This window comes from Sceloporus occidentalis, unplaced genomic scaffold (genome assembly GCF_023333645.1).
Source record: "Sceloporus occidentalis isolate IW3139 unplaced genomic scaffold, rSceOcc1.0.p SCAF_70, whole genome shotgun sequence".
NCBI classification, from domain to species: Eukaryota; Metazoa; Chordata; class Lepidosauria; order Squamata; family Phrynosomatidae; genus Sceloporus; species Sceloporus occidentalis.
Genome location: NW_028317050.1, coordinates 3,007,371 through 3,034,100, shown reverse-complemented (window position 1 = coordinate 3,034,100; position 26,730 = coordinate 3,007,371). Strand labels below are relative to the sequence as shown.

Sequence of the window (26,730 nt, the reverse complement as noted above, 5' to 3'; positions counted from 1 at the left end):
ATGTCAACCTATCGTATAGGAAAAATTTGTCAGCGTTCCAGTGTCCTATTCCTATGTGATCTACAAGAGAAATTCCGCCAAAGTATAGCCTTCTTTCCACAGATTGTATCTGTTTCTGCTCGAATGCTACAGGTAATACAATATAAATAAAATTTTTATCATGTTATATCCAATTTAAAGTGTGTGTATGTTGGTAACTCCCACAATACTTTTTATTATAACTGTTACATAAAAAACATAACATGGCTTCACCACTGGATCCGACCTCAACCACCCACTCTCACTCTTTTCCAAGACAAATTGTTCCACCTATTTCGGATGGAGTGGGTAGATACCACGCTGACAAAAGAAAAATCCACCAGTACATTTTTTGACACCTGGGGCACATTCATTTCCACATTGAAAACAGACACACAATTGTTGATCCAATCCGCTTTTCAACATACCTCCTGGTACAGTCTCCAACTCTTTCAAGGCAGAACTCCAATTGTACCTACAAAGGTTCTGACGCTGTACACAACATGGTGTCTAATAATGGGCAATCCCCCCCCCTTTTTTATTTATTTTTTTACCACCACGCCGGATGAGCAGAGGGTTTATCTGTTCTTGTTTGTTATGTTCTGTTTCACAGATTACATTTAAACATGCTCACGTCTATGGATACACAGAATCATATTTACCTCACGACGAGTACCTCTACACCTACCCATATTGCTGACACACACATTACCATCTCACCTCCTCTCCGTGGATCTCTACCTGATACTATGTCATTCCCCTCAAATGTTGGGAACTACTCATGCTTTTTGTTATCTTTGCTATATATCCTCAACTTATATATATTCTTACTTATATTTATTCTACGACATTCATGTTGTGATGGCTGTGTACCCCTTCACATGCACTGTGTGAATATGTTTGTAATTTGAAATTTACCATGGATCTGAAGATGCATTATTTGTAAACCCCCCCTTTCTTTCTGTATCCTTGACGTGACGAACCAAAGAAAACACAAAAAAGAAAAAACTTGAAATAAAAAGAAGTTTAAAAAAAAACCAAAAAAACATAACATGGATCTTCCCCAAACTGTTCCCACAAAGTTGTAAGCATAGAATTGTCCAAAATGCCTTGGTTTGTGGGAGTATTCTTTTTACTGGAAGTAAGAGGCCTAGCCCAACCCCTGAAAAACAGCCCCATACCATGAGGTTGTAAGGGACATAAGCATAAATACATATACATAAATACACATACCAAATAACCACACACTGCTAAATAAACACAAACACCATGCTTGGATGAAACAGGCCGTGGCTTTTATTTAGTTTATCAAACATACATACTTCCAATGTAACGAAATAACTTTGCAACCATTGTAACATAAACATTACAAGTCCTTGGCACAAGCCCAGGGCATCCGACTAAAATCACATAATCTTGCCAACCGCCATAAAAGCCAGCCGGCATAACTTAAACTTACAGTTCCCCCTAAAGATATAGGGTAACTATACCCCGATAAAAGCCACGACAAAGAATACAACAATATAATACAGGGTGGGCGCATCTTCATTAATTCCTCCATGGAGTCTTCAGTTTACCAACCTCGCCACTGCTCAGCAGACTCAAAGGTCAGTGCAGTATCGGCTCAGCGGTTCGCCAGGTAAGTGAACGGTCCCCTCAAAACGGCCCTATTTATAGGCGATTTTCCCGCCCATTGCGCAGCGCAAAGCGCCCGCGAGGCAGGCACGCGGTCGCACGAGACCCATAAAAAACGCGGCAAAGCGCATGCGCAAACGCGCAAAAACTTACATAAGCTTCACATTTATTTTTTTTTTATACAAACTTCTGACCTTTCCCTGACCCCACAGCCTATCCCTAACATTAATAACCTGACCTTTATTTGCCCCCACAACCTCATGCCACCCTGCCCTATGGTTGCAGGCTTTATCATGAGGTTGTAAGGGACATAAGCATAAATACATATACATAAATACACATACCAAATAACCACACGCTGCTAAATAAACACAAACACCATGCTTGGATGAAACAGGCCGTGGCTTTTATTTAGTTTATCAAACATACATACTTCCAATGTAACGAAATAACTTTGCAACCATTGTAAGCCCAGGGCATCCGACTAAAATCACATAATCTTGCCAACCGCCATAAAAGCCAGCCGGCATAACTTAAACTTACAGTTCCCTAACCGCCTCAAATGGGCTCTAATGACCATTTGAGGCCCTACCCCACCACACCACGGCCTGTTCAACCATACACTGCAAATCAACATTAAATATGTCATTACCAATGTCAGACAGATGAACACCATCCTGTCTGTAAAAACCCGTACATCCTCCTTCCAACTCTATGTCGGAAAGAAAAACCTCCTTCCAGCAACATAAATTTTTCCATTGCTCTATTGAACTTGCGCCGTACTCTTTCCAACGCCTTTAATTCTGGCCTCTGCAGCCACAGAAGGCGTGGAATAACCTCTGACCAAACCAATAACACATCATGAAAGCATTCCTTAAAACATAAAATTAAACTTTTACAAAACATTATTAAATCTAATGACTTCATACTACCCATATCATTACCGCCACAATGTATTATTATTGCATTAGGCCATGGAAAATAATCTATACCCTCTTCTAAGCAATCCTTCAAATTATTAACCCTTAAACCTCTTACCCCTAACCAATAAATGGCAATATCATTCTCAGCAAAACCTAAATTCTCTCCATAGCTTCTTGCTGCCGCTCTTCTTTGCGCCCAAAATACGAAAGAATGCCCAACAACCCAAACTATAAAAGTTGGACGACCTGTAAAAAATGCAAAATTAACAACTACTAAAACATCACAACAATATTATAACAAATTTGGCCATACATATATTTTAAAACGGTTAGACTGCCACCTACCTAACCTCTTAATCACTGAATCATCTAAACCTAATAAGGCAGCTTCAGTAGCAGCGCCAATTCTAAAGGAATGCGTTGTATATTTTTCATTAGCTAAACCCAATTCTTTTAACCCCAAATTCAAAACCCTCCTAAATTGAAACCTAGTTAAGGGTAACCCTGACCGATGCACTAACCAATTCCCAGTAACCCCAGGCCGAACTTCATTAAACGCCTCGGCCGCTCCCACAGGACAAATATCTGAACCCTCCAATCTATTCAAGACAACCCAACAACCTTTAGCGTCCCTATCCGTCTTTGAAGCTGTAACAAACAACTTCAAATTAACGTCACATATCACATCTCTAACCTGCAAACCAAACCCACCATTCTTATTATTAGCCACTAACTCGCTAATCCTAAAAGCTCCGAAAAAAGCTGTCACAAAAGCAGCTTTAAATAACCTGTATTCAAACTCATCCCAACAAATTCTAGACAAAATACCTATTAAACTTTGTAATACCCCTGATGACAGAGGTCTCCTATCCTCAGGCATCCTAGTCCTATTACCATAACCTTTAAGCACCTGTTTAATCAAAAAATCCCTAAACGAATTCTGCTTACCAGCTAACTTAAAAAAGAAAGCTAAACCAAATAAACATCTCTCTATACTAGACTTCGCCATACCCTTATCAATTAGGCTAACCACAAAAGATAAGGCTCCATCTAAACTCCCTTCAAAAATATCCAAATTTCTTTGTTGCACAAAAACAGTCCAAGCCTTCCAAGCCTTGGAATAACCCTCCCATGTATTCTTTGAAACAGATTTCACCAACAGATCACTTAACTGGGTGAAGTTAAATCCCAAACCGACTCCGGAATTACAATCCGTTCTTTGTCCGCTTGCGGTGCCAACGTCCTGAACAGCTTGAAATTGAAACGAGACAGTGCATCAGCCAAAACATTCCTATTGCCTGGTATATGCTTGGCCTTAAGCCATATGTTACCTTACAAACATAAAAATACTAAATGTCTCAAAAGATTAATCACAGGAATGGATTTCGCCCGCAAGGTATTGATTACCCAGACCACGCCCGTATTGTCGCAGTGAAGCAAAATCCTCTTATTAACCCATTGGCTAGACCATACTTCAAATGCAACTACAACTGGAAATAACTCTAGCAAAACCATATTCTTAACCCAACCAGCTTCAATCCACGTAACCGGCCATTCCGCTGCTGCCCACTTCCCACTCCAAAATATCCCAAAACCCATAGCTCCAGCAGCGTCGGTAAAAAATTCCATAGCATCACTATCCACAAATTCTTCCTGCCAAATAGCTGAACCGTTAAAATCACGCAAAAACAAATCCCATACTTTAAGATCCTCTTTTATCTGTTTCGTTATCCGAACCCTATGGTGAGGCATCTTTTTCCCTGAAATGGCTCTCGCTATATGCCTAGAAGAAACCCTACCCATAGGCATCACCCTTGATGCAAAGTTAAACATTCCTAGCATTGACTGAAATTCCTTAACCTTCAACTTATTGCTAATTAAAACCTTATGAATAAACAATCTCAACTTAAGAATCTTATCAGAAGGAAGTTTAAAGCACATATTTTCCGTATCTATGACTATACCTAAAAACTGCAACTCCGTAGACGGGAAAACTGTTTTATCTCCAGCTAATGGAACACCAAAACTATCAGCTAACTGTAAAAACATATTAAGCATAGATAAACAATCATCAGAATCTGCTCTACCTATAAATAAAAAATCGTCCAAATAATGCACTATTGATTCAAAACCTGAAACATACTTAAAAACCCATTCTAAAAATGTCGAAAATGCCTCAAAATAAAAACAAGACACTGCACAACCCATGGGCAAACATTTATCAAAATAGAACAAACTATCAAACTGAAAACCTAGCGATCTAAAACAATCCGGATGTATAGGAAGCAATCTAAAAGCCGCTTCAATATCAACTTTCGCTAACAAAGCATTTTTCCCATCAATCTAACCCACTTCAAATGAAGCGTAATGCACCGAAAAATCCTCTTTTATTATTTCATCATTCAAGGAGCCACCATGCGGAAATGACAAATGGTGGATTAACCTAAAAGTACCAGGTTCTTTTTTAGGTACTAAACCCAGTGGGGATAAACGAAAACAAGAAAATGGAGGCTTAGTGAACGGACCCTCAATCCTTCCCAAATGTAATTCCTTGCTTATTTTAACTCTCACCACATCCTCATTCTCCTTAACCGACTTTAAATTGTCCACCCACACCATACCTTCCTTGTCATAAATAGGAATTTTAAAACCTTCATTAAAACCATCATAAATTAATTTAGCCATCTGTCGGTTTGGATACTTGTCTAAAAAGGGGAGCAGACTTGCTACTCTCGCCGGTGTCACTGCCTTTGGGAAGGTCCTTTCCTGCATGTAACAAATTCTTACGAAAACAACGAAAAGCTGGATGATTTCCTGAACAAACTGAACACTCATGCTTAAACTTGCAAGTGTTGGGCCACTTACATTGATTCTCATTAAAAGACCAACACAAACCCTTCTGTCTATTAGGATGTGCTACATTTCCCATTGACCTGAAGCTATTGGCATTTCTCTGAGGTAACATAATGCTTACCCACGAGCCTACATCCTTCATCCCCCATCCCCCATTTTAAATGCTTATGCACCGACATTTTTTGCCTAAATGTCTCATCATAATGAAACCACGCTAAGCCTCCAAAGTTCTTATATGCCTCTAACACCGCATCAAGATGCTGGAAAAGACCTGCACTGCTTTCCTTATGTTTCTCACAATAAACGCTTGAAAATATACAAAACGCCTGCAACCAGTTATTAAAAGATCTCACCACCGGTCTACGCCTCTCTTCATCCTTATCATTCTTCAACAAAAATTCTTTCGAAGCAGGCAATAATGATAAAATGTCCAAATATTCGTTAATCCAAATTTTTTCTTTAACAGATTTACTTAAATGAAATCCAAGAGGCGAAACCTCACACGACCTCACGCAGGCACGCAGCCGCACGAGACCCATAAAAAACGCGGCAAAGCGCTAGCGCATGCGCAAACGCGCAAAAACTTACATAAGCTTCACATTTTTTATTTTTTTTATACAAACTTCTGACCTTTCCCTGACCCCACAGCCTATCCCTAACATTAATAACCTGACCTTTATTTGCCCCCACAACCTCATGCCACCCTGCCCTATGGTTGCAGGCTTTATCATTATCCCTCCGCCACTAAACTTTACACTTGGTACAATGCAGTCGCATAACTTAGGCTCTGCCAAACAGAGAAGCATAATTTGTCATTCCTTAGAACACGTTTCCACTGGCGGCGTGCTTTACACCGCTCGATCCAACGCTTGGCAATGTTCTTGGTGATTTAAGGCCTGCATGCTGGTACTGGGTCATGGAAACCCATTCCATTAAGCTCCTGCCGCACAGTTTTTGTGCGGATATTAATGCCGGTGGAAGTTTGGATCTCTTCAGCCATGGAATCAGCAGAGCATTGGCGAGTTTTATGCACCATGTGCCTCATCTCTCGTTGGCCCACCTTTGTCACTTTACGTGGTCCTTATGCTTCCACATAATAAAATACATAAAATCATTAAATTTAACTGTCTAATTAACCCCTTAAGGACCGGGCTCATTTTTCGTTTTGTACCCTGTGGGACCGAGGCTGTTTTGACACTTTTGTGGTGCTTGTGTTCAGCTGTAATTTTCTCCTCACCCATTTAGTGTACCCACATAAGTTATATATTGTTTTTTTCAGGACAAGATGGGATTTCTTCAGATACCATTATTTTGATCGTATCATCTTATTTACTATAAAAAAAAAAAAAAAAACATGGTGAAAAATTTAAAAAATACACATTTTATGACTTTTATTTGAAAAATCTTTTAGTTACCGAAAAAAGCAAGTAAAAAAACTAGCTAAATAGATTCTACTACTTGTCCTGAGTTTAGAAATACCCAATGTTTTTATGTTTTTTTGCTGTTTTTTGTAAGTTATAGGGCAATAAGTACAAGCAGCGTTTTATGGTTTCCAAATCTTTTTTAACAAATCTGGTCAGTCTGCCTCCATCTCCTCTTTGGAATATCTTTGAAGCCGGTTAACTCAATTTAACCCATTCAAACCATATATTTTTGAAAACTAGACACCCCAGGGTATTCCAAATGCTGTTATTTTAACCCTTTCCATGCACCAATTATAGAACTACACTTTGTCAAACTTTGTAATAGTAATTTTTTTTATTTATTTTTTCACACAAATTGTACTTTAGTTATAGATATACAGGTCCTGGTATATGTCACTGTCAAACAACCCCCCAATATGTGTTCAGGAACATCTCCTGAGTACAGCGATACCCCACATGCATGGGTTTGTCAGATTGTTTGGCTGGTAAAAGGCTACTTTTGGGGCATGCGTAATCCAGGTGGTCATTTGGTCATTCTGCCTCCATCTCCTCTTTGGAATATCTTTGAAGCGGGTTAACTCAATTTAACCCATTCAAACCATATATTTTTGAAAACTAGACACCCCAGGGTATTCCAAATGCTGTTATTTTAACCCTTTCCATGCACCAATTATAGAACTACACTTTGTCAAACTTTGTAATAGTAATTTTTTTTTTTTCTTTTCACACAAATTGTACTTTAGTTATAGATATACAGGTTCTGGTATATGTCACTGTCAACCAACACCCCAATGTGTGTTCAGGAACATCTCCTGAGTGCAGTGATACCCGACATGCATGGGTTTGTCGGGTTGTTTGAGATTTAAAATGCCACATTTGGGAAGTGCGCTTTTTTTCTCCATTTTGGTCAGTCTATACCTATGCCCTATCTTTGAGCTCGGCCACTCCAATTTACCCCATCAGCCATTTTTTTTATATATTAGACACCCCTTGGGTATTTGAAGTGCTTTTATTTTAACTCTTTGTTGAGATTTTTGAGAAATTTTAGCACTTGCTCAAAATAATAAACTTTATTTTTTTATTTTATTTTTTTAATACTTTTTTTATATTTTTTTTACACATTTTGCTGGTACTGGATGGTTCATCAAGTGACATCACTGCATAATTATTTTTAAATGTTAGCACTTTTTTTTATTTTTTCATTTTTTTTTTTTTTTTTATTTTTTTTTTATATTTTACTAATCACATAGTGATTAGAAAGCTGGGTTCCATTGACTTGCTTGGTTGAATGCAGTACCTGTATTCAACCTGCAAGTGGAGCCACAGTTCTCTAGAGGGTCTGGAGACCGTCTAGCGAACTCTTTCTTCTTTATTGTATGTACATACAATGTATGGCGGCTGTTGACGCCCCGGGGAGGGGCCAGACATGGCCCCCGATGCCGATCTCGGCGTTACTGAATGCCTCGACATCGAGGCATTACAGTAACGCCGTTTAAGCGAAGAAAGTGATCGTTGTTCACTTTCTAAGCTTATTTAATTTTTTGACGGTTCAGAACCGTCAAAGGTCATTTAGTGACCTTCTTGTCATGACGGTCCTGAACCGGCAAAGGTCGCGAAGGGGTTAAATGATTGAAATGTTTTATTAAATAAATTCATTCCTTTCAGCCGGGCATTTTAGTTTCTCAACTTTCCTGCTCCCATGTCCTATTTGTGATATCTTTAATGATGGCCAATTCAATTTACCTCCATCAAACCTTGTGTGTTTTTTGGTATTTTAACATTTTCCATGCCTTTGTCAAAGTTTGTGGTGATATTTTTTTTTCCGCACAAGTACCACCTATGCATAGGTTTATTTGGTTGCTAAAAGGCCACATTTGGGACAATCCCATGTTTTCCAATTTGGGATTTTGACCTGTCATCTTGCGCCCATCTAATATGTGATATCTTTGAAGTTGGATATTTTTTTGGTGGTGGAAAAAATAGCTTGACCCCTTTTTTTAGGAAAATTATTGAAATGGCAACTACATGGGCCCGCAGGGGTTAACTGTTGTAGCATTTTGTGTTGCTGCCTGCTTGTCAACATTTGTGCGTGTCTTTAGAATTTCTCACTGCCTGGTCTGTGTTGCTTCTGTAATCTTTTTGTTACTGTTGTATATTTGCCATTGGTGTATGTTAAATCTGTTAATCTGTACCTGTGTCCTGTTTTATGTCACCATGTCCAATTTTAATAAATTCTGTTTTATTTTGCACCCTGATTTGTGTGTCATCTGGTGGCATGGCTCTTTAGGATACTTTCCCCAGAGGAGCCTACTTTACTGAGAACTGGAGCGACTACCCACTTATAGCTAGCTTAGACTGAGAGGAATGCCACAATAGTTGCCTGGAACAAGGCTCATGTTACAAATTAAATAAAATACATGTGGATACAAAACAGATTTTCACATTTGAGAAAATAGTAACAGTTATAACTTATTCATTGACATGCACTCAATTTCTCCATTGGAATTGGAAGAGGGCTAGGGAGGTCCAGCCAATTTGACTTTTCACCCTACCTTCATCTTGATCAACATCAGTGTCTGACCTCACAATTGCTCTATTGGATAAATGGGCACATTCCAACAGAACACTCCAAAATCTTGTGGAAAGCCTTCCCCCAAAATATGGAAGCTGTTAAAGCTGCAAAAGGGGGACCAACTGCACAATAATGTCTATGTATTTTGAACGGATGTCATGACAGCCCCTGTTGGTGTATTGGTCAGGTGTGCCAATACTTTTGTCCATATAGTGTAGATGCCCTATTGGTAACAATGAAACGCATTAGGAATAGATGCTTATCAGGATCTGTCCATTCTTATCTATATCATTACCCCCTATCACTTTTAATAGAACTCTTCCCTACAACAGCCTGTGTTGTTTTTTTTTATTTAGCTCTGTGCCGGATATTCAGAAGATATAGAGTACACAGTTTTGTTGTCTTTCTGTTAACTATAACAATAATTACAGATATATTTCAGTGAATAACCAAACTATACCTAATATAATCACCTTTACTCTCATTGGCATACAGATCTGTTTAACCCCTTGATGACAATTGCCGGTCCGGGCACGTCACGGAAAAACATGTCGTTAACGACAAATGACGTGCCAGGACCGTCATTTGTTAAAACGGGTGAAAAAATAGATCCGTGATCGATTTTTTTCACTCAAACGGTGTAGCTCTAATGCCTCGACATCGAGGCATTGAGCAACACCAAAAAAAACATTCTGCCCCCCCCACGATCGCTCCTAGGGGCGAAAAAAAAGGATGTTTGAAAGACTGCACGTCTTTCAAACATGGCGGCGCCCGCCGCCGAAAAACGGGTTTAGGAAGCGATCGCGAGTCGCTTCCTTTGCTTAGCTAGTGTTGCTAAGATGCCTCAGTAGCGAGGCATCTTTGCAACACCTGTTTAGCAAAGGAAGCGACTCGCGATCGCTTCCTAAATGCTTACTTACCTTCCCGGTACCGGCGTCTTCGAAACACACGCGGTGTTTCAAGATGGCGGTGCCCATCAAGCCGGGGGGCGGAGCCTGCTGTCATCATCGGGGGGGGTGTTGCTGGATGTCATGGACATCCAGTGAATAACACCCCTAGTGGTCAGATCACTCATAAACATTGCCTTTGACCAGTATTGGATCTGCCTCCCTCCTTCACTTGCTTCTAGTGAGGGAGAGAGACAGATCGGTGTGTGACAGGTATTCTGAATAAAATAAAATATATATATTTATCCAAAGGCTCTTATAAGAGCCACCCATTCAATATTAACCCCTTCATTGCCATTGATCACTGCATAAACAGTGATCTTGCATAGTGGCAATTGTTTTTGGGGTTCTTTTTTTTTTACATTTTTTTTTCTTTTTTGCTTCTTTTTAGGTTTTTTTTACATTTTTTTATTTTTATTAGAGCCATTAACCCTTTCCTTCCCCACTATTTTTGCTGCAATTGTAACCATGCAGCGCAGGTATACGGCTGAGGAGGCGTATGCCATTTTGGCCACAGATTCTGAGGCCACTGATACAGCGTCAGATTTTGACGTTGGTCAGTTCACAGATACATCTAGTGATGTATCTGTGGCTGTTAGGAGGCCTGCCACACGTAGTCGTGGCAGTGCACCAGAGGCATGGGTAGCGCCTAATAGGTACAAGCCAGCTATCCCTCCTTTTTCTGGAATTCCTGGCATCAATATTGATGTTACAGGATTCACTCCACTGCAATTTGTGCAGGTTTTTTGGGGAGATGATGTCTTGGGAGACATTGTCACACAAACTAACCTTTATGCCCAGCAGCACCGTGCTGCTAGCCCTAATTCTTTTTGGGCAAAACAGCCATGGACTCCCATTGATGTGCCAGAATTTCTTAAATTCTGGGCACTCACAATGTTAATGGGCATTATAAAAAAGCCCTCCATCCGCTCCTACTGGAGCACCAGCCCCATCCTTAGTACCCCCATTTATGCCCAGACTATAACTAGGCAAAGGTATGAAATGATTCTTCATTTCATGCATTTTAATGACAACAGCCTGTGCCCCCCTAAGAAGCACCCCCAGTTTGATAGGCTGTACAAAATCCGCCCCCTGATTAGCCATCTCGCTGCCAGGTTTCCAGAGGTTTATACACCTGGAAAGAATATCTGCGTGGATGAATCCCTGATGAAATATAAAGGAAGGCTGGGATTCAAGCAGTATATTCCTTCCAAGCGCTCTAGGTATGGAGTGAAGGTGTATAAGCTCTGCGAGAGCGAGACAGGGTATACTCATGCCTTCCGGGTATACGAGGGTAAGGATAGCTACCTTGACCCTCCAGGTTGCCCAGAACATCTGGGCACCAGTGCCAAGATTGTTTGGGACCTAATATTCCCCCTTATGAACAAAGCCTACCACTTGTATGTAGATAACTTCTATACAAGCGTCCCTTTGTTCAAGCTGCTGTATTGTTTCGATACAGTAGCTTGCGGTACTATAAAAAAGAACCGCTTGGGTTTCCCACAACACCTGGCACGAACCCGGCTAGGAAAGGGGGAGACCTCAGCTCTACGTCAAGAGGAGCTTTTGGCATTGAAGTTCAGGGACAGAAAAGAGGTGTGCATGCTGAGCACCATCCACGATGGGGTCGCTAGAAAGCCAGTGTGCATCAGGGCCTATAATAAGAACATGAGTGGAGTTGATCTGTCAGATCAACTCCTACAGCCCTACCTCATTATGAGGAAGACAAAGGCCTGGTACAAGAAGGTTGCAATTTACCTAATGCAAATTGCAACCTATAACGCTTTTTTGTTGCACAAAAAAGCAGACACTGGGCTGAAACTGTCTTTTTTGCAGTTTCAGCTCCAAGTAATTTCAAGTATCTTGTACCGTGATGCACCTGGTCCCCAAGTGGTGATGGGAACCAGCAGGATTGGGGCTACCCATTTTATTTTTAAAATCCCCCCTACAGCAAAGAAGCAGAATCCCCAAAAGAGATGCAGGGTATGCTACAGCAGGGGGCAAAGAAAGGACACCACATTTTACTGTCCAGATTGCCCTGGAAAACCTGCACTCTGTGTCGGTGACTGCTTCAAGTTGTATCACACAGTTTCCCATTTTTAATTTTTTTTTTTTTACATTTTTTGTTACATTTACTGTTTTTTAGCTTTTATTTGCTCCACCATTTTTTAAGCGTTTTTATTTGCACTGTCAAGTGAACCCTGTGTCCATTCCGTGGCATGAGGGACCGCTTAAGGTGCTAGATCAAATCCCTTCTTGGAGATAGGCCAGGCTTTCTTGTAACCTGTCCCTACTGATAGTTGGGTACAAGCATTTTTCTTTACCCAGATGTAAAACTTCCTAGTTGAAAAACTGAATTGCTCATGTTCCAAATGTGGCCCTTTTGCCCCCAAACAATCGGACAAACCCATGCATGTGGGGTATCAATGTACTCAGGAGATGTTGCTGAACACATATCGGGGTGTTGTGGGACAGTGACATATACCAGGAGCTGTAATTTCACACCTGAAGTACAAAGTGTGTGAAAAAAACACCAAAAACAATTACTATCACAAACTTTGACAAGGGTTGGTGGTAGGATTAGTGCATGGAAAGGGTTAAACTATCAGCATCTAAAATACCCTGGGGTGTCTAGTTTTCAAAAATATATGGTTTGGTGGGGTAAATTTAATTTGCTGGCTTCAAAGATGCCCCAAATACCACATGGAGACAAAATTACCAGATTCAGAGAAAAATGGTTTTGCAGCAAAACGCTACTTGTACTTATTTCCCCATAACGTGTAGAAGAAAACATAAAAACATTGGGTATTTTTAAACTCGGGACAAATAGTAGAATCTATTTAGCGGGTTTTTTCAGCAGTTTTTTTATGATGAATAAAAGATTTTTCAAATAAAAGTGAGAAAATGTGTTTTGTTTTTTTTTTTCCGTCATATTTTATTATTTTTATTATAGGAAATTACATCATATGGAAAAAATTATGGTGTCTGAAGAAAGCCCTTCTTGTCCTGAAAAAAACAATATATAACTTGTGTGGGTTCAGTAAATGGGTTAAGAGAAAATTACAGCTAAACAGAAATACCGCAGAAACGATAAAACAGCCATTGTCACGAAGGGTACAAAAAATAGAATCAGCCTTTGTCACGAAGGGGTTAATTAACAAAATGGCTTAGTGAGTATATCTAGTGGCTAGGTTCAAGGATAGTGTAAAGAGAAAGTTTTGTGGTGCTGTTGGTGTATAGTGGTGGTGCCAAATGTAGTTAGTTGTAAGAGTTAGTGATAGAGACTAGTGCTGACCAATGATGTTGATCAGTGAGATTCAAAGTGTCAGTAATTGGCAATCAGACAATAATATTTAGCACTTATGTATTGAAAATTAACAAAAAATTTTAAATTTTCATTAAGTGTTTTTTGTTTACTCTGTATATCCTGGATTATCCAAATCTTGTGTTGCAAAAGATACCTAACACAGCTTTGACCCGGTTGTGGCACCTGATTAACAAGGGAAGCCCTTCTGTGCCAGACAACTTTGGAAATCATCCCCTATTAAGTGTTATAGATATACAAATGGAACAATTCATCCTATCATATCTTTATACTGAGCGGTAGATGTAAATTTCCTCCCCTATATTGTCTAATGTCGCATGTCTAATCGATATGTTCAAAACATTAAAAATGGAGAGTGGCTGTACCATGCCATAGTGCCAATCATATATATCACACACAAATAACAATTTATATTGAAGCGTGCTGGCAGAACAGTAGACTGAGTCCTCTGGCAGAGCACAAGGATGGAACTCCTCAGACAAGGCTCATGGCTGAAACATGGCTGGAAGACCACAGACAGGGCACTGGACACACAGCAGGGAGCCCTATGGAAGGGCACACGTAGTCAGGCAAGCCAGGTTAATACCAGGAGATCAAAGGAGCAAAAGCCAAATCAGAAGCCGAGAGCAAGGTCAGGACAAGCCGGGTCAAATCGGGTAGAATTCAACAGAGAGCTGCTAGGAACAGCATAAGGCCAGGACAGCAAACCAGCAACGCAAAGGCATTAAATGAGGAGCTTAGCAGGTATTTATGGAGATAGGGTAACGCCCAGTTAAGCAGGTGTAGCTGATCAGGTAATATGATTTTCATATTCCACATACCATAGAGTGGCCTCTAGAAGTTGCAAGTAAACATGACGTGTAATAAGTATCACATAGTACAGGCTGGCAGGGTGGACCCGTGACAATCTCCAACCACTTGTAGCAAATCTTCTGCCTCTGAAGCCTTATGCTTGGGCCCTCAAGTTATTCCTGCTCCACCTATTGTCCATGTCCTATACCTAAAGAGGATCTGTTGTTTTTTCAAGTGAGTTTAACTTACTTCATACAGATGCTACATCGGGAGTGGAGAAGACCTGCCAGACTGCAGGATGGTGTAAAGTATGTATTGACCGGACTCGGTCGCAGTTGCGGCGGGCTTAAGGGGCAGGTGCCCCTTATGCCCTGCGTTAATGCGGCCGTAGAGGCCGCATAGGCCCAGTTAGTCCGGTCCTGCCGCGGGCCCGGCCGCAGTTGCTGCTTGCTCCGGCAACAAGGTAAGTAGGGTGAGGGAGGGGGGTGCAGTGAGAAGGGGCAGAGGGGGGTTAGTGAGAGGGGATAGATAGTGAGAGGGGGTACATAGTGAAAAGGGGGAACATAGTGAGAAGGGGCAGATAAGATGGGGAGAGTGGGTAGTGTGAATGGGTATGAGAATGAATGAATGAATAAATGTGTGGATGAATTGTGTGAATGCGTATGACAATTAAAGAATTCATGTGTGAATGATTTGTGAGACTGCATTAATGAATGTGTTAATGATTTGTGTGAATGAGTAAATGCAAAGATGGTACATGAAGGGTGGGCTTTAACAATAAATAAATAAATATGGGCTGCTCGGGCTTAAATGCCCGGGCCTATTTTTTGTCCCAGTCCGGGCCTGCTGATGGGTACTAGGAGGTCACCATAACTGTGCTTCCTAATACTGCTTCAGGTGCTAGATGGGCATGTGGAATCGTAGTCAACAGAGTGCAAAAATATTTTACATAGTACAGAAATGTAGCTATTGCAGAGGGCTATACTCTAAATGTAGTTAAGGGTAAGATGTAGGTCAAAGCATGAGTCAAGCAGTTGAGGGATACATCTAGTTAGCTGAAAGTCAAAACAAAAACAAGCAATTCAGGAATAGCAAACTAATATTATCCTAGCTTTTTAACCCATAGTTTCCCAAATTGAAAGGAATTGTGCTTCAGAAGGATATCTGTAAGGACCTGTGCTGATTGAAGTTTTTATTGGAGAGTTTGATTAAAGATTTTTTTTGCATGTATATCAATAAAGAAATGTGTTGGTTAATGACAAAGATATTACAAGGTCAAGGGAACACCGAGATCATTTCATTCTATGTGACCTCGATACTCCGTTTAAATACATCATAATGCCAAAAATACAACACAACATAAAGATTGAATATTTCAAGATAATCAGTTGCAAAGATAAAAGGAACAAAAGTGTAAAAGAAAACCAAAGGAAAAATTAAAGTATAACAAAAACAACCATTATGGTGAAAGTTGTGTATGTTTTCAGATATTTATGGATTGATCCTAAACACGAGTATGGATAAATTATATTTCCAAGGAGTGTAGTCATTGCTGCGATATGAGGTGGTTTATCTATGTATATGTTTCATCTTTATTCTAAACCTCAACTTAATGATATTTGATGAAGTATAGCTAGGGATAATGGATTGATTTTATGAATATGTTATTTATTTATTTTAATCATGCTTTACCCCCAACTGAATGTAAGCATGATGGAGGGAAGGGTACAAGAATATTTGTGGTATATATTTTATGTCATTTTGTGCCTCTAAGTGAATAGAAATGTGTTCATGCTTAAATCCGTGCACATCTTGTTCATGTTTTCCTTAAGGCTGCAAGGATATTGGAAATACCTGTTATTGTAACAGAGCAATACCCAAAAGGCCTTGGACCCACAGTGCCAGAGCTTGGAGCGGAAGGATTGCAGAAGTACTCAAAGACCTGCTTTAGCATGCTGACTCCTGAAGTGAGGGAGGCACTTCAGCCAATTCCGAACCTGCGATCTGTTATACTCTGTGGGATTGAGACGCAAGCTTGCATCATGGTACTACTGCATCTACAGAATATTATCTTAAAGGGGAAGGCTCATGGGGGAAAAAAATACCCATCGTAAAATACATACAGTGCAGCTTTGTGGCTGCTAGAGCCGATACAAATGTGAAGCTCTCTGAAAACATTATCTAAAAGCTAGAGTCGTTTAACCCCTTCAGTCCCCCCTGCGGTATGTCGGTTTGGCAATTATTCTCCTTTCCTGTGAATCGTGTACCCATGTAAACTATATATTGTTTTTTTCAAGGAGAGATCGAGCTTTCTTTCGATACCATAGTTATATAATTAGCTGAAAATTTAGGATGAGAAATTTAGTAAAAACTAGCGAAAATGAGAAAAAAAACTCTAATTTTTTATATATTTTCCCCTCTGAATCCTCACAAAATTAGTTGATGGAAAATCTCCTCCAAGTTTATCAATTGAGGCGTACTGATTTCAGAAATACCTAATTTATATAGAATTTCCATACTTTTCCAGCACTTATAGGGAACATACTTTAAGGTGTAGAATTTTTATGCTTATGGCTTAACGGGTTTGGGGGTTGTGAAGGGGGGCAGGAGGATTATACCTTTTTAGATGTTGTGTTAGGGCAATGAGATGTTAGGGGTGTTTCTCGTTTCTTTTTTATAATTTTTGTATTTTTTTTTTTAAATTGCACTGATATCAGTGCAGTATGGTAAGAGGTCCTCTTAGGGACCTCTTGAACATGTTATTAATGCCAGTGATGTCACAATGACATCGACTTAGCTCACTTAATCATTTATTGTATTATTTTAGTGATTTTTTTTTTTTTATTGTTAACTTTTTATTTGGTTTTGTTTTTCAGCATCCCTGCGATCCCCTGCACCGATCAGTCTGTGATCTCAATGCAAGACTTGCATAGAGACTGCAGTGTCTGTGATCAGTGCCTCATACATACATACCCTGCAGGTGATATCCTGTCCTCCGGTGAACTTCCGGGTGATGTTAGAAGTGACGCGACCCAGAACGGAATGCTCGATCGTGCCGGAAGCTGGTACAGGAGATCGGGCAGCAGAAAGCCAGCAATGCTGGCTTCTGCTGTGCGGGTGGAGTCCCTGCTGCTGTAAGAAGAGCAGGATGTACCGGTACGTCCGTAGGGGTTTCTTGGGATGTGTTTTATGGACGTACTGGTACCTCCATAGGGGACTGAAGGGGTTAAAGTAAGAAAACACCACAATATTTAGAAAAAATAATAATCTAATACTAGTAAATAACAAAACACTGAGGGTTCCCTTTTAAAGTAGCATTAACATTCTTTTTTTCAGTCTTAAGAAAGTGACTAAGGCAACTGATCTGATCTTCAACAGTCACAACCATAGAGACAGTGGTTCATCACACCTATAATGATATGTTTTCATCTTTTTATTGAACACATCTTGTTCATTCACAGTGCAAAATGGACAATAGTACAATAAAAAAATCACTGTGTCTACTTACTATCAATGAGTGCTAATGGCTTGTTTTTTCCTTTTAGAGTACCACACTAGACCTCCTAGATAAGGGTATTGATGTCCATGTTATTGCAGATGCCTGCTCATCTCGAAGGTAATATTTGCAGTTTTTTAATGTGCAACCTCACAATGGTACTTTTATGTTGCTCTTAAATATGATTTTAAGCCAGTTAACACAGAGTAACGTGTTTAACAAAAATGCCCTATATACAAAACACATACTTTATAGGGCATTTTTATAGTCAAGTTATTTTTAGATTAAATAACTTGACTATAAAAATGCCCTATAAATTATGTGTTTTGTATATAGGGCATTTTTGTTAAACATGTTACTCTGTGTTAAGTGGCTTAAAATCATAGTCTCTTTCACATAAAGAGTTTTCTTTCCTGTCCTTACTTCCTCTCTTGATAAAATGTACGTGCCATATAGGATAGGGATAGGACAGACACACATACATACAATATATCTGAACAGATTTTTCATAATAAATTCGTCGTAAAGGATCAGAGTTTTAAATTTTTTTTTTTAAACCTTAATATACTTTTTGGTAGCAGAATTTTGGAAGCAGTTGTGGATTGTGCTATTTTCAACTAATAAATATCAAGACGTACTGTTTGAATATCGTCATCTGGCTTATACCATATCTGGAGGAATTTGTGATTATCTCCTCCTGGCAATTTATCTTGAGATTTATCTCCACTGATTTATCGCCCATGTAGTAATCTCTCATATGTATCATATTTAGTAATACCCTCTGTGACAGGAACAAACTGTACCCCGATTGGGTACACCCGCTAGACGATCCTTCCTTCTCCCAATGGCCACCGGGAACACAGAACTTCAACCGTCAGACAGGACTAGCGTCGGAGCTATTGATTCATAGCTCTTCGGGTAGCTCCGCGGCGCTGTAGTATACAGAAGTATAGCAATACAGTGCTTTACCGCCCTGACAAGGGCAGCACCGAGGCTTACCCCAATAACAAGACGAGACTCGCTTTGAGTTAAATCAGGATCGAACTTGATTGAGGAAGCAATCACCATGCAGATAATATGCAAATTAGGTACAACAGCACACAAAAAGCACATAAACACACTCCTGCCATCAGAACCAATAATACTGCTCAGACAGGCAGGGGGGACGTGTGAAACTGGGATCTAGAGAGCTCCAGCTCTCTCACTGTTGTCACCCTGTACACCTAATCAGGTACAGGATGACTTAAACATAAATCCAAGCAAAGGGACCAGGTATTGCACTGCAATTAGTGTCAACTGTAATGCAATCCAGGGGTCCACCGTCTATAATGGGAAATGCAGCCCCCAGGCCCCGCCGAAGTCACGGAGGCTTCCGTGACACCGTCTCTATTTTTTTAGCATTCGGACATATATTTTCAGGTTGGAGTTTAATAGGTTAATATTCTGCTTATGTTCAGCTATACAGTGCAAGTATCTATTTAGTATTAGTATACTCACCACAATATATTCTTCTCGTTGTAGTCTTTGATTGATAAGAGTTCATACTAACTGGAAGCATCACTTTCGAACCGCTATACTTCTGTAGAACGTAAATTGCCATTGTTGTACAAAAAAAAAATGTAAAAATGTAATTGAAATGCAATTAAATGGTTTTGTACATAAGGTTTTATATATCTTTATATTATATATCCTTAAATGTTTTTTACTCTAACAGCGTCACAAAAATCAGACCAAGGTTAGTGACCGATGTTATGTCTAATAAGCATTTTGCTACTTGTGTCCCTCAGCCAGGTGGATCGTCTTATTGCCCTGTCACGAATGAGGCAAAGTGGAGCATTTCTAACTACCAGCGAAGGAGTCATGTTGCAACTGCTTCAGGATGCTTCCCATCCAAAATTTAGAGATGTAATGTATTATAATTATCCTATATCTCTTTGTATATGTATACCTATTTTTATTAAGCGCTTTACAGTTTATAGTGTAATAAAAAGAGAAGTGCAGTCATATAATAAATACAGTAGTCTACAGATGTTTTGATCAAGGGAAAATAGGGATGAATAGATTAAAAAGGAGACACTTCAAAGTTTACAGTCTAAGTAGGGATAAAGAGTTGGTAGACATACAGATACAATTGGTGAAGGGGGTAAACTCAGTGTACGTCTACACTGAACTGTGACCCATAATCTCCTTGTCATGTATCTATAAAATGCCAGTGTTTCCCTCCAATAAGCAATTAATTGTGGAATCTGCACTGTGTGTTCTGACACCTTTCTATCAGAACCAGCATTTACTTTTTCAACAATTTGAGCTACAGTAGCTCCTCTGTTGGATTTAATCAGCCTTCTACTTAGAACCTGCATGAATGAGCCTTGGCCGCCGTGACCCTGTTACCGGTTCACCGCGTTTCCTTCTTTGGTTCACTTTTGACCACTGACCACTTTTTGGTACTGACCACTGCAGGCCGGGAACACCCCACAAGAGCTGCAGTTTTTTTAGATGCTCTGACCCTAGCAAACTCAATTTGGCACTTGTCAAAGTTGGTCAGATTCTTAGGCTTTTCTGTTTTTCCTGCTTCTAACGCATCAACTTTGAGGACAAAATGTTCACTTGCTGCCTAATATATCCCACTGACAGGTGCCATGATAGGGATGCACCTAAACGAAAATTCTGGGCCGAAACGGAAAATTCAAGATTCACTTGGTCAAAACCGAAAATGACCCCCCCCCCCCCACACACACACACACCTTTAAAGAAACAAAAAAACCCCACACTTTTAATAAAAGTAAGTAACACACCAAAATTGGACAAAAAAAATAACAATATTAATATCGTCTCACACTCCTGTCACTCAGATTCCAGCATGTACTGGCTGACTTCACTGGGTTCCTGCTTCTCCTGGCCAGTACAAGAGACGCTGCTCGCACTCTGCGTGACCAACGCCTCTGCGGACGATTATTTTTGGACGTTTTATTTCTGGCATTTTGCTGATAATGCCTTTTTCTGCCGATATATTTCGGGCACCGATATATCGGTGCATCCCTTATACCTTATTGTCAGTGTTCTTCATTCACCTGTCAGTGGTCATAATGTTATGGCTGATCTATTACTATTACTGTTTTGAGCCTAAAATTTTTAACCCAGGAGTTCTGTTTTAAATACATTAAAAAAATGATGGTGTCCTTCAATGACTCTAGCAACTATGAAACTGTTCACATTAAACCATGTCTGTGCAGGTACAGTGAGTAGTGCACCTTTTATTGTAAAAACCAAGTGAACAAGGCCAAATCATGATCCAAGAGCATATACCAAAAGACAGGCCGGGGTAGGAGCCAAAGCGGATAGTCAGAGGAGGCGGAGTCAGGAGTACTGAGAGCCGCAAAGTCAGGGCACGAATGCCAGGAATCAGGAGCCAGGAGAGTAGTCAGATGAAGCCAGGTCATATAAAGGAACTGAAAAACAAACTAATGCACCTGGTAGCAAGAAGTAAAACACAAAAGGATTCCTGCAGGCTTATATAGGCTAATGTAAGGTGGAACTCCACAGAACCGCCCAAAGCACACACTAGAGAAATCTCAAGTGTGGCTGTGAAACCATGACATTACCCCTCCTCAACGACACCCCCTCAGGGCAGAGTTTGCGGGAAAAACGTGTGTGTAAAAGGCACGGAGAAGGGTGGGAGCATGGACATCTGGGGCTGGTACCTAAGATCTCTCCTCCGGACCATACCCCTTCCATGGAACCAAATATTAAAACTTTCCACTGAACCAACCAGAGTCTATTATAGAGCGCAAATGCCTCAGGGTTGTCAACAGACATCGGATGGGGATGGGGAACAACCGTAGCAAAACGATTACCAACCAGGGGTTTCAGCAGTGAGGCATGGAACACATTGTGGATGCACAGTTGGAGAGAAGGTCCAGGGTAGAGCCCTGCGCAAGACTGTTCTCTTAATCCCACTCTTGCCTGCTCCCGCTGAATTTCCTACCATTACCGGCGTGCAGATACGATCATTACATTTCTGGATTTCTAAGCATTATGAGTTATGTAGGAAATAGGTACGTGAACTGTACGGAATTGTACATATATTTGCCTCATATGGTATACCTGATATGTGTCTTTGCAGCTCCTTCTGCTTAATGAAATCTCATTAATAATAGCAAGACACGTATGCACAGCTGCTAGGATAAGCTGTTTTTTGGCATTCCAGTTGCAGCAAACTAACTCCCATCATGCTCATTTAGTCAAAGCCATTAACAGGAAAGCGGCCCTCTGTGATATAAACAGGATATTGAGCAGCAGATGCTTATATAAGGGATAAACCAAGTCTCAATCCAGCTGCTAAATAGTGCAACTTACTTCATCTTAGATGATGATGGTAATAGTAGTCATCAGCACCTGGAATGTCAGTGTTTCCCAGTGCGACACATTTCTCAGTAGTATCTTGTTAAATATGTGCAGGACAGATGCCATGATAGGGATGAACCGAAACCAAAATTCTGGACCGAAACTGAAAATTCAGGATTCACTTGGCCGATCCACACACTCATGTGACCGAAGAACCCTCTCCCCCTGTCTCTGAAGCTGCCTCTGGCAGCTGGGACACAATCTCCCGTAGAGACCTGTGCGGTCGCACAGGTCGTACACCCCTAAAGCCGGCCCTGATTGCAGGGAGGAGTCTCTTTGATCACTCCTGTAGAAGTGATCAAATGACTTGTGTGGGCTCATTCTTGCTGTTGCTGGTCTGCCTGGCAAACAGGTATTAACCCCTAAAATGCTGCGGCATTGAAGGGGGTTAACGCTGCACTGACGCTCTCATGGCAGCAGGAATGTTGTATCAGATCCCCACATTTGCCTGAAGCTGCATTTTATGAAAAACAGATTTTGAGCCGACAAAATCACTCTGTGGGAGTGATTGAAGGCTCGGGGTGGGCTCTGGGTGGCTGTGCTGTCTGCTCACACACCCGGACAGACAGCAGCAGCAGCAGCGCCCCCACGATCACCACGATTGTGTCAACGTTGGGGCATTTTTTGAGATGACGTACCTGGTACGTCCCGGTCTGAAGGTGACGTGACCAGGAAGTACTAGGTTCGTCCCGGTCTCTAAGGGGTTAAGAACACCCAAATATTAATTTAAGCAACCTGATTAACATTAATATGACAATGGCAGTGAAGTATTTTGACATTATTTCATTCTATGGCTCCATAAAACACTTAAAGTTTCATTTAAACTTTTTATACAACCATATGACCAGTTGCAACATGTTATGAAAAAAGCCGAGAACAGTATGAAAAGCAGATGATCACAAGGTGAAGAGAGGGGAAATAAGCAGAGGAGAGTGAGAAGAGGTATGGAGAGAGAGTAAAGGGGAGAGGCGGAAAAGAAAGGAAAGAGGGATGTCCCCAAAAAAGTGTGTCCCAAGGGAGAGACACCAGCAGCTGCAAGACTTTTTAATTACAAAAAAGAAGATGGTAGATAATCTGAAACTGGCCAATCTACAAGCTTCTATTCCAATACATTTATTTACAGATAATTGGTATTTACAAAAATCTGCCTGAAATGGGCCTGATTCAAAATGGGCTGGATGTGTAAGATCAACCTGTCCTCAGCTCAGTACTGCATACATGAGCCACTCACTCCCGCTTCTTCGCTCTCCTGCCTCTATGAAAACAGTGACTCATAAAAGACTGAAATTGAATGTGAAGAAGCGGGAGTGTGCTGGATAACCGGGACCGCCCACGACACACAGAATACCGCCCACACCAGCAAGTTTTTTTATGGGTCCCGTGGGACCCCAATCCCGATGCAGTCCTCTAGTCCAAGGTATAGGCCACAGGGTTTACCCGTCAGAGGATACGGAAAGACCCCACATAAGAGGGAGCCAGTTTCTGGGATGGCATCTGGAGGTTCCCTCGGAAGTGAAAGTATCGGGAATCATGAAGGGCTGATACCTGTAATTCACCATGAAAGGAGAGTGCCGGGTGAAGATCGAGACTGCAGTTTCATGAGCAATTCCACTTGGGGCAGCAGATCCACCCAGTTTTTTTGATGGTCCGAGATGGAGCACAGTAGGAATTGCTCCAAGGCCTGATTGGCCCTTTCCGCAGCCCCATTCGTTTGCGGGTGGTAGGCTAAGGAGAAGGAGAGTTGGATATCAAGTTGTGGACAGAAGGCCTTCCAGAATCTTGAGACAAACTGGCTACCTCTGGTCAGAAATTATGACTTTGGGAACCCCATGTAGCTGATAGACCTCTTAGATAAAGACTGTTCCTAACTCTTTTGAGGATGGGAGCTTTTTGAATGGTATGCCGTGGATCAACCATGAGGATAACCATGTTACAGGACTACAGAACTATGAAGTCCATGGCAAGATGTGACCATGGCCTCTCACCACTGAGTATAATCAGGAAGCCCACCTTAACCCTATTTGATGGGAAGGCCTGAGGTATCCTCTTCAGATACCAGACGGACACAAAATGTAGAATGCAAAACACCTTTTATTGTAAAACCCAAGCAAACAAAGCAAAATCATGATCCAGGATCATATACCAAAAGGCAGGCTGGGGCAGGAACCAAAGAGGGTAGTCAGATGAGCCGGAGTCAGGAGTATGGAGATCAGCAAAGTCAGGGTACAAATGACAGGAATTAAGAGCGAGGAAGGTAGTTCGACAAAGCCAGGTCATACGCATGAACTCAGGAACAAAGGAATGCACTTGGTATCAGGAAGCAAAGGAATCCTGCAGGCTGAAGACTTGTATAGGCCAGAGCAGGGTGGAGCTCCACAGAATCACCCACAGCACACAGTGAAAAGGCAGAGAGCTCACAGCACTAGAGAAATCTCAAGTGTGGCAATGAAACCATGAGAGTAACACACGTTATGTCACGCCCCATCCATAGATGCAGCTTGTATAGGGAATGGGAGCAGCCATCAAGAGAGAGCCCCATGAATAAAGGTAAGAAGAAGGGAGAGCAAGTAAGTTGTAGATGGGAGTGGGGATTCCCTTCAACCCCCCTGCTGGTCAATCTAGTGCATTGCAATCTCCATTGCAAGTCTATGGAGAAATGCTGGCAATTCCAAATATAGATATACACACACTGGCCACTTTATTAGGTACACCTTGCTAGTACCGGGTTGGACCCCCTTTTGCCTTCCGAACTGCCTTCATTCTTCGTGGCATACTTTTCTATAAGGTGCTGGAAACATGGGGTTGTGAGCGCGCTGGGAGGGCCAGCACAGGAGGAGGAACATCATGAGTAGACACTACACACGGGTGCTCTGAAGAACAGCTCCGTGGAGGAGCCCCGCGACGGACGGGGAGAGAAGGCGACGGAGGTAAGTGTCGGGTATGTGCTAGTCGCTGGTAATAAGGCGAGGAGCTGCAGCGGGGTCCGTGACACTAGGTTTCCTTTGTAGTGAATTCCACACACAATACTGTGCCAACTTAATAGAGGACTGTGCTATTTACAAGGACATGGTACCTTGTGTGGTTGGAGGATCACTATATATATATATATATATATATATCTACAAATAAGTGCCTGCAGCACAAAATGCATAAGTGGTTGTCTGACCTCTGTCTCCACCTATATTATAGGCATGCATGGATCATTGTCAAGTCCAAGCTTTTCTTCCAAGTTTCCAAGTCATACCTTGCCATGTGCAATATAAATGCTGTGTCAGGCACAGCTAGAGACTCGGTGGCTGAGACAAAATTAGAGTTCTTTGTATGTTGCTGTGTAGTCTTCAATCATGCACAAATCAGCAGAGACTATTATCGCTCTGCTGCCTCAGCGGTTGCCACTATAACAGAAAGCAAACCAATATACACGATTCAATGAATTTGTCATCCAAGCTTACTAGTGCTACATTCACACATATGAATGAGTGTGTGTAAATGAATGTGTCAAATAATTAGTATCTGTGAATTTGTAAAGGAGTATTTGTGTGATAGCATGGATGTTTAAGTTGGGGCAAAAATGGCACAAGGAGGCTGTTTGGAGCAATATATTGAAGGAGGCCCTGGCTAACATTATTTCAGGATAGTTTAAATCACAGTTTTCTAATGATGGAGGCACTCGCAGCCATGGTAATATTGAGCCAATGTAACCATGGACAAAACAGATATGCAAGGCTTCTAGCAAGTTTCAGATAAATGCTATAAATGCTTTTTCATGTCCTGTGTCTCCCATCCATTTTATGAATTTGCTACTTCCCACCCATTATGTCTGCCGTAATCGGCAACAAGGAGAATAAAAAATCAACTTGTCCCACTTTATATGCAATTGTGTCTGATTATTTTTGCGTGATCTTCAATTTATATTTATACTACAAGTTATCATCTACCATAACATTCCTACTCTGTTCTCAAGGTGGGTTCCATGGGCCCTAACCAACAATTACTTAACTGCAGTGGTTGCAGTCAGCCATTAAGAAATTGAATTAAGGACTTGGCGTTATTGTACAACTTAACATTTTGCATATCAAGTTTTACCTATATGATGTCATTGGCGTAAACCTTTTTTTACATATTGTATTGGTATTGCATTCCTTGGATCTATATGTCACTCACTTTTGAGAATCTACCTTTGTCTGCATTTGTTTGTTTAGCTGAAATGTATTACAAGTGAAGAAAAATAGCTTATGTTTTTTTCTTGGTTTTTTTTTTTAGGTCCAGAAGCTCTTAAAGGAGCCAGCACCCGACAGTGGCCTTCTATCATTTTTTCAAGGCCAAAATCCCATATTTTGA

At 40.9% G+C, this 26,730-nt stretch overlaps 1 protein-coding gene and 1 non-coding gene across 2 annotated transcripts; both read left to right on the top strand.

Moving 5' to 3' along the window:
• LOC149286344 (isochorismatase domain-containing protein 2-like) lies at nucleotides 1–26,730 on the top strand. The gene is made up of 5 exons (XM_089494260.1): nucleotides 1–132; nucleotides 16,322–16,534; nucleotides 18,035–18,105; nucleotides 19,773–19,890; nucleotides 26,653–26,730. The coding sequence occupies exons 1-5, from the start codon at nucleotides 1–3 to the stop codon at nucleotides 26,728–26,730; spliced, it is 612 nt and encodes a 203-aa protein (XP_089350386.1).
• LOC149286345 (small nucleolar RNA SNORA35) lies at nucleotides 12,555–12,684 on the top strand. The gene has a single exon (XR_016277641.1). It is a non-coding gene; the product is annotated as a small nucleolar RNA SNORA35 (small nucleolar RNA).